This window comes from Sceloporus occidentalis, unplaced genomic scaffold, assembly GCF_023333645.1.
Source record: "Sceloporus occidentalis isolate IW3139 unplaced genomic scaffold, rSceOcc1.0.p SCAF_13, whole genome shotgun sequence".
NCBI classification, from domain to species: Eukaryota; Metazoa; Chordata; class Lepidosauria; order Squamata; family Phrynosomatidae; genus Sceloporus; species Sceloporus occidentalis.
The window spans coordinates 19,221,262-19,230,481 of record NW_028316993.1 but is presented as its reverse complement, the minus strand read 5'-3'; the positions used below and the strand labels follow the sequence as shown (position 1 = coordinate 19,230,481).

Below are 9,220 nucleotides of genomic sequence, written 5' to 3'. Positions count from 1 at the left end.
AGAGGATGCATGGATGAAGATCCTCCATGGGGCATCCTCCCCCCCCTTTTTTTTTCCCCTTTTTTGTCTTTTCTTGCTGAGTTGAGAGCAGGAGGTCTAGTCCTCCCGTTGCCAGCTTTCAGGTTGCCTACCTGGGCTGGAGGAGGGGCAAGGAAAGAGAAGGGGGAGAAGAGATCGGAGCCTTTTCTCTCGAGGGTGGCACTGCCAGCCAGTGCCAGCCTCCTGCCCACCGACGCACCTGGGTGCCCGCCTCCCTGTGCACTCACTCCTCTCTTCCTTGTCCTCTGCTGCCACGGCTTTCCTGGGCTCCTCCATCCCTTGCCCGCCTTGCCCTGGAGGAAGAGGAGGCACAGCGATGCCCACCTTGGCACTCCTCCCCTGGCACCACCGGGCAGCCCTCCTCTGCGCCCTGCTTGGCTTTGTGCACGCCTTGCCCTCGCCCCAGACAGGTGGGTGAGACTGATGGGAGATGGACAGGGGGTGGGCATGCTTTCCTAGGTGGCATCCGCACTGGAGGCACAACTCGGTTCGATCCCGCTTCAACTGGGAATGCTGAGCATCGTCCTTCCTTGAGGCCCCAGAGCTCTCTGGCAGAGAAGGCTAGATGCATCTCACAAAACTCCTCTGCCCTGAGCCTTAAGAGCTGCATCTGCATTGGAGAAATAACCCGGTTTGACACCGCTTTAACTCTTTTCTGGCTCAAGGCTATGGAATTCTCATGGGGGGGGGGGGGTCTGGATTGCAAAACTGAGAAGCAGCGGGTCCTTTCTTCGAATCTCTAAGGGATTGTTCACACTGCGCTATGAAAGCCCATCAAGTTGCCTTCTCAGTCCAAGTAACTTGGGCTGTCCTCTCTTGGCTGGTTTTGGTGGTCCTTTGAGGCTGATGGAAGCCCTAAGGAGGATGATGGGCTTTCAAGTCCTTTCCCACTGATGGAGACCCTAAGACAAGGGGTCATACAGGAGGGGAACTTTTATTTATTTAAACTGACAATACTAGACACAGGCTTGCATTTTCTCAAGCTTTGTTTTGTTGTTCGCTGGAGGGATATCCATGAAGGGGGTAGCTCTCCTCCTTCTGGCCATATGGCACTGGGAGCAAAGCACTCCAAAGTCCAGGAGATAAATTTGAATTCCTTCCACAATGAAAAAAGTTACTTCTTCTGAGATCTTCTGAGAACTTCCCGAAAGTAAAAAGGTGTCATTTTTGTCGACTTTCCGTTCGCTTTATTTTTGCATTGTTGCCCTTTGGTGCTTTTTTCCCTACTTTTGAAATCCCGTTTCTGCACAGGATTCATCATGTGTGATAAGGTCTTAGGTGTATTTATAGTTCCATGTGCTTAAAGTAAAATTTTGGTACGATGTGGGTTTTTTTAAAGAAAATTTTAAAAGAATAAAAAATAATATTTTTTTACAAAAATTAAGAATTTAATTTTTATTCTTTTGAAATTAAATTTTTAAATTTAATTAAAAAAAAACAGGGCTTCTTCTTTCTCTTCCTTCTGAGCCTCACCCCACTCACACCATCTCTAGAGCATATAAAAGAGACACAGGCCATTTCTGCCCAAAGGCAGATATTTGGGGAGCAGTGGTGTCACCCTTCTTAGGGTGTCACCTGGTGCGGTCCGCACCCCCTGCACCCTCCCAATGACACCTCTGAGCTTATACTGCAGGGCTTTAGAGGGCAGACAGTGTGAGACCTAACCTAGCCCCCTGTTCTCAGGTGAGGCAAAAGATGCTGCCCTCTTACAACAGCTGAACTGTTTCTCCACTTGTTTTACCTTTTGTCCACACTCAGCTTTGGAATGGGGATAGCCATCACCTTGTCCTTTTCCGCTGCAAAATATCTTCCTCTGTTCTTGGATTACAGCAAGAGGGTGTGTAGCTATACTATACAGCTATAGCAGTACGGTACCACTTAAAGGTACATTACATTGACGTATCATATGCCAAGGGATCTTGTGGCACCTTTGTGGCTAAGAGTGAAGTTGCATCTGAGGAAGTAGGCTCAAGTCTACAAAAGCTCATGCTGCCAACTTCTCTCTTTCAGTTAATCTCAAAGGGGCTTGACAGATGGGCAGCTCCGTGCCACCCGTCTTTGCCCCAAGTTGGTGCTGCAGCCTAGAGCGGCTTCTTTTTTGCAGCGCCACAAACAGGAAAGGGCGCCACCATGACGCCACTTCCTGCCAGCAATGTGCAGATGCTGCACAGCACTTGCATCATCATGGTGGCCCCTGTGTGGATGGGAAGCTGCCATGATAGCGCCACCGCCACGCACTATGGTTTGGGAGCATGTGGTTACTGCGCAGTCCCGAATCCTAATTTTGGCCCAGGTACACAGCTATGTCTTTGAATTCAACTGTCATATCATATAAAATTCTGGGTTTTCTAGTTTGGGGAGGTAACATAGTATTCTCAGCAAGAGAAGTCTAGCCCTCAAAATAGAGGGCATAGGAGCACTCTAGGGGCTAAATACTCTAAAGGTGCCAGGTTCCATCTTATTTTAGAAATAAAACAGGTTCATCTCCAGATAGTACTTGGATAGGAGACTGACAATGAATACCAGGTGCTGTAGGATATATTTCAAAGGATGGGACAGGCAAAACCATCTCTTAGTGGTTTTTTGTTTTTGCCTAAGAAAACTGGGGTTTCATGGGGTTGCCATAGGTGCACAGGTGACTTGAAGGCATATATACGTATAGAGCTCTAGCACAGAATTCAAAGTATCTTGCAAACTGCAATACCAGAACTATCTAGGATTGCTGTTTCTCTTCTCAGTTCAGATGGTATGGAGAACAGAAACAGCAAAATGCAGGCCTGTGACTAACATCTTCAATTTTTTTCCCTCCTGTATGGTTTTTAACACCTTGCCTGATGAAGAAGCCAGTGGAGCTTTGAAAGCTTGCAACATGTATATTGTGCATTTTGGTTGGTCCAATAAAGGTATTGCTGTTTGGTGGATTTTTGATTGGAATAGCCTGGAATGTATGAACTAGTCCCAAGTACATGCACTCACTATAATAAGTACACTCACTCATCCACGTTGTGAGAACCTGTTTCTATGCACTTTTACCTGGTTTACAGCAGGTGCTAGATTCATCCTTACTCAACTTTCCTGGGTTGAATGAACACATGTTTTCCTAGGTGAAGGAATGTTCTTTCAGATATAAACAGATTCTGAGTGCAAAAGGCTATTTCTCACAAACTTTTGCATAGAACACATGTACACTGCCTTATGTGTAAATGATTGTACAAGTATATAGATAAGTAACCTGTGCACAATGTACACAGATCATAGACACTGTGAAGTAACTGTAGAAGTATTCACATTGGCTGTCTCTGTGTACATGTAAGAATATTATGCATACATAAGTTGCCTACATTCCTCTAGTACAGAGGAATCAAGTAACATAAGGGCTCCTGTAAACCCACCCTTGTGCAACCATTGCACATGCTGATTTTTCTAGTCATTGCATATTTAATGTAGTTGACAATGCTTTTCCAGTGTGTTCTAGCTTACATGCATGTGAGATAATTGTGTACTATTACTTCTATGTGGATAAGTTTTGTGAGCTGGTGATTTTTGTATAAAGGCATGGAAGCCTAGCTTCACCTCTCACAGCATTAAATCTGGCTTTTAAAAAATTATAATGCGGATGTATTCACATTAATGCTTTTCTTCTACTCTGGGGTGGATTTTGGTCTTGGAATCTGCTTGTTTGTATGAACCATCTAGCCTCTGTTGGCCTTGATCAGCATGTTTTTTTTAAATTAAATATCCCAAATGCATGTTGTTTAAGAAGTGGATAAATCCTAGTTCTGCTCTATGTTCCTTTTTTTCCTGAATATGCATTTATCTTGTCATTAACAAAGTATTGGATTTGTACTTAGAAACTCTGGTGCAGTTAGGGTTGCCATAAGCCAGGACTTCCAAACCAGGACAAATGTAGGACACGCTTTATAAAAATGGAGGACACGCAAAAAAATTTGATGATTTTTAAAAAATGTTAATCTAAATGCATGTTTCTAAGGCATGATCAAAATGGAGGACATTTTGGCATTACTCCTAGACAGATGGCAGAAATGGACTTCCCTTTCTGGCCATATTTATATATTTAATAATAAAAATAATGGAAAAAAAATAAAAATAAAGACAGGGGTGTATATATTTAATAATAAAAATAATGAAAAATAAATAAAAATCAAGACAGGGGTATATATATTTAATAATAAAAATAATGAAAAAATAAATAAAAAACAAGACAGGGGTGTATATATTTAATAATAAAAATAATGAAAAAATAAATAAAAATCAAGACAGGGGTGTATATATTTAATAATAAAAATAATAAAAAGCAATAATAAAAATTAATAAAATAAAAACAAGAAATAATAAAAATTAATAAAATAAAAACAAGAAATAATTAAAATTAATGAAATAAAATATAAAACAAGCAATAATAAAATTAATAAAATAAAATACACACTTGATCTTAGCCAAAAGGCCGAGAAGCGATTAATCATAATATTAATCATGTTCTCTTTGGCTGTTCTTTGTATACAGAAATACGTGCTTTATATATAACACCAATTGTGTTGCAGTTTCCAGGCAGACAAAAGAAATTTTATACAAATTTTCTACTTGCAGATCAGAAGGAAGGTATAACGCAAGCAGTTGCACAATTTTTTGCAGCTGCTACTGCAAATTGTAAACAGTTTGTTAAACAGATGTAATATGTTATAATATAATCTCAAAATCTGTATAGATGGCTTGATTTAACGGTAAAATTTGTAAATGAGGAGGCATGGCTGTATTTTACCATACCATCAAACTAATCTAGTTGGGGACTAAAGTTTAATGAAGTTACCCCAATCAGTTGCATCTGATTAATGGCATTTTGTAGTTTAACTCTTGCTTGGATAGGGGATATGATTGTGATTTTGAACTAATATGTCTTGAATGTGGTGCTCTATTACACAATATGATAGAGTTGTTTGCGAGGTGATGGCAGCCTACTCATTGTTGTGTGTTTGCCTGATCGTGCAGTCCTATCCTTGCTTTTTATCCTTACTTTTTATAGACCGTCATTTGTTTATACTCTCCAATCTGCCTGTACATGAACCTATGTTGTGTTTTAAATTGGAATTTTGTAATTGTGCTGGCCAAATGGCCGTAATAAAGTTATTATTATTATTATTAAAATAAAATAAAATAAGTAAATTAGTAAAAATTAATTAAAAAACCCAAAAAACCCAAGGCAGACCTAATGGCCACTGACTCACATTTCCTCCTTCTGCTCCCCCCCTCCTCCTCCTCCTCCTCCTCCTCCTCCTCTTTAGGTTCATGTGTGCGCGCGCGTGTGCACGCGCAGAAAAGTGGGGCAGATGCACGCACGCAGGGAAGCAGGGCAGGTGCGCGTGCTGCCGCTGGCCCCTGCTGAGGCCCGGGTGGCGTGCGCTGAGGAGCCCGTCCCCTTTGGCCAGCTGGCCAATGGCCGGCTGGCCAAAGCAGGGGACGAGCTCCTGCTTTAGAGCCCCCCGCACGCGCAGGCGGGAAAGCCCTGGCACAGGAGGCGCGGCAGTGGTGGCAGCGGCGCTGCTGCCGCCGAGAAGGAGGAGGAAGGTGGAGCCGGAGGAGGAGGTGGGTTGGCGCTGCCCGCCAGTCAAGGAAGGGAAGAAGGAGGTGGGTTGGCACTGTGGCCAGCCGCATTAGCGGCAACGGCAATGGCTGCAGGAGTGGGCCCCGGACCGGGACAAATGCATGGCTGGGGGCCAAACCGGGCCGGGACCGGGAGGGGCCCCCAAAAGCGGGATTTTCCCAGCGGTCACTGGGATATGGCATCCCTAGGTGCAGTCAGTGCCAAGCAGTATTTTTGTGTCTAATAAGACACAAATACAAGAGAGATGTGTTATAAGCAGAACTGGAATCTTTAGGGATAAGGCAAAAAATAAATGGTGGTAAGTTTACCACTCAAAGCAATGGAAGGTGCTGTAAGGCAAAGCAGTGTGATTATTGTACAAAGTGAGTAGTAACAGCTCTTTATATGCCCTCTTAAGCAGTTAACTACAATCCTCATGGCATTCAGTCCAGCTTTTACACCAGCACTGGTTTTTTTTAGTACATGCATCAGGCTTGCAGGATGTTTTCTTTTAACTAGAACACACTGAAGTCGACAAACCAGCATTGGATACAAAATGGTGGTTCAGGTGTCAATTACCTCTTATCATTTATGAGCCATACAATAGGATAGATACAAATCTATACATGAGTCATCATAGTCCAGGGGTTATAACACAGTACTTTCAAACTGTTCCAGAATGCTGAGCAAGCATCTGGTTAAAAGCAACAGATGAAAAACACAGCGGCTGAGACATGCGCAATTGGCACAAGAACAGCCTTAGCAGAGTCTTTTATACCTTTCTTACAATTTTACATGGGACTATTAGAGTGTTTAGAGTTGGAAGCTGCAGAAATTTAGGAGGCTTTCAAAGGTCTACCAGTAGATTCCAGTTTACCTTCTGACTATCTCTACCTTAACCAGCACAACTAATGGTAAAGAATGATGGGAGGTGAAGTTTGATTATTTTTGGAGAGCTGCAATTTACCCACCTGTGCTTTAGGGAAAAGACTATAGTTTAGCAGTAGACCACTGTCATAATATTCTATGGTTTCTGCAATCCTTCTCAGTCATCTTTTCAGTGCTACTGCAAAGTGGCCATTGTTCCCATTTACCAAAGGAAGCAATGTAGAAAATGGGTTTCCAAAGTCATGCAGCAAGTTCAGCAAGCCTGTATTTCTTTTTGGTAAGGAATTGGTTCACCTGAAAGTTCTTTGCACATTCACCCAGGTTTCTTTAAACACCTCCCACTTGTCTTCTTTCTTGGAATTGTTTGCAACTGTGCATTCAATAGCTCACCTTTAAGAAGCTCCCATGCCCTGTGAACTCCCTTCCCTATTAGAATTTCTGATTGTGGGATTTCAACCTGTAGCTTCCTAAATTTACTAAAAGCAGCTTTCTTGAAGTCCAGAGTGAGTGACTATTTTTGACTTTCTTCTTCATCTGTATAACAAATTCTAAGAGGATGTGATCACTCTCTTGTAAACATCCCATTATTGCCACCACATTGACCAATTAATCTCTGTTGGATAGGATCAAATCCAAAATAGCTGATCCTCTTGTTTCTTTTTCCAACTTATGTTGGGGGACCTTTGCCCCCAACATAAAGATATTTGGGCCTATAGCGCCTGCAATTCCATGTGTGTCTTCAAGTGGCTTGTTGACATGAATTCCATAAGGTTTTCTTAGTCAAGGGATATTCAGAGGTAGTTTTGCCAGTTCTTTCCTCTGAAACAATAGCTTACAATATTAGTATTAATTGTTGGTCTCCCGTCAAAGTACTAACCACGGCTGACCCTACTTAGATTACAAGATCAGACATGACTTAGGCGGGTTACAGACCGCCGTGAAGGTACGTGCAGAGTGCGTACTAGGGTTAGGGAGGTGCGGTGCCGTCATCAGGGGCGGCATGGACGTGACGTCCTCGCTCCATGCCAGGGTGCCTAGGGCGCCCTTAGTGCGAACCAGGAAGGAGCTCCGTTTCGGAGCTCCTTCCTGGTTTGTGGCGCCACTTTGCTTCGCTGGGCGCAGCCTTCAGACGGCTGCGCCCAGCGAAGCAAGGGAGAAAGGGTCCAAGAGACCCCTTTCTCCCCCTCCCCGCCGCCGCGGGGTGTCCTTGGGGCTTGAAGCCCCAAGGACACCCCTTTTCAGGCTGCGGGGAAGCGGCATTTTGCCGCTTCCCCGCAGCCTGAAAAGCGGCGGATCAGGGCCTCAGCGGCTGCCGTTCTGGCAGCTGAGGCCCCGATACAATGGGGAAAGGGGCGGGTACAGCCCGCCCCAAACAGGCGGTCTGTAACCCGCCTTTGTCCCTTTATCTAATCTCTCTGGGGCTTTTAGGAGTTGGAATCCATCTGTATACTTGCAGGTTCCCTACCTGCTTTTTTGGGCTGTGTAGATCCTGTTATACAGTGGTGCTGCAAGTTGGTGAGAGGAGTAGTTTTGCTACATGTCACCTCCTTGTGGGGCTTATTCACAATACCTGGAAACATTAGGGCCCGTACAGACAGGCCAAAATAAAGCTGCTCCGGGTCACTTTGAGGTATGTTGTTTAAATGACACACGCATCTTAAGAGGCCAGAAGCTGTGCCAAAGCTGCGCTCCAGTCCTTAGGACTGGAGTATGGCTTTGGTGCAGCTTCTGGCCTCTTAGGATGCATGCATCATTTAAACAGCATACCCACAAAGGGACCCAAAGCAGCTTTATTTTGGCCTATCTGTATGGGGCAGGCCCATTACTTTGGGGCTGCAACTCCCCAAACTGCCCCAACCATCATGTGCAGTGGCCGAGAGATCCTGAGACTTATAGTTCCCCAAAGGTAACATTTGTAAGTTCTAGGAGTGTGAATGCAGCCCAATCTGTGGAGCTACTGAAACAGATTGGTATAGATTTTTGCCATAGTCAGTGCTTCTCTACATCTCCGCATCCCTGCTGTCCAATGGAGGCTGCCAGGAGATGGAGGCATTGGGGAAAACAGCCACCATCTGAGCGTCTGTCCTGTGTGCTGTGATAAAAATAACCCGGCTCATTAAAAAAAAAAAAACCTGCCAGAAATCTGGGGTACCAAGTCCTACTTTCCTATTGGTGACTTGCAGTAGTTCCTTAGTGCTAGATTTTTGTTTAAGTGCTGTTACCTAATTCCCTTCCTCCCTCTGCTTCTTATTCACTGAAAAGACTCCCACGCTAAGTCAGATATTTCTGTTGGTTACTGACAACAGAGCTGCCTCCAAGGGAGTATGTGTCACCTGCTGACAGTTGCCTCCCACTCTGAATTTTTTTTTGAAAATTGTAATTCTTATGCGTGTTGATAGCTCAGAAGAAAGACATACCACTGTCTCTGTGAGACTTGCTTCTGAGCAAATGTGTAGGATTCAGGCCGCATGACAAGTATCTTCCTTGCCTGGGTGGAAAGATTTCAGTCTCTTGGGTGTGATTCATTGGATTATTGGGAGGTGTACAGGTTCCTCATCCATTTCTGTCTTGCACTGTTTGTGGTAGGACTGCTGAGCTCATGCTTGTTTTTGCTGTGTGCCTCAAAGTCATTTTTTGACTCATGGCAACCCAAAGGCAAATCAACATAGTGCAGTGCTTTGAGTATTAGGCTAT

The 9,220-nt window shown here is 44.0% G+C and overlaps 1 protein-coding gene across 3 annotated transcripts in view; it reads left to right on the top strand.

Moving 5' to 3' along the window:
- Positions 1-266: 266 nt before the first annotated feature.
- The window catches only part of CD164L2 (CD164 molecule like 2), a 46,313-nt gene continuing 37,359 nt past the window's right edge, over positions 267-9,220 (top strand). Inside the window, exon 1 of one of the 3 annotated variants that reach the window (XM_089478460.1) lies at positions 267-449. In XM_089478460.1, coding sequence (XP_089334586.1) covers positions 356-449 — 94 coding nt within the window. In that variant the 5' untranslated portion in view covers positions 267-355. Of the gene's footprint in view, positions 450-1,462; positions 2,333-9,220 lie in introns of those variants that run through there. The other 2 variants (XM_089478458.1, XM_089478459.1) reach the window with 2 other exon arrangements.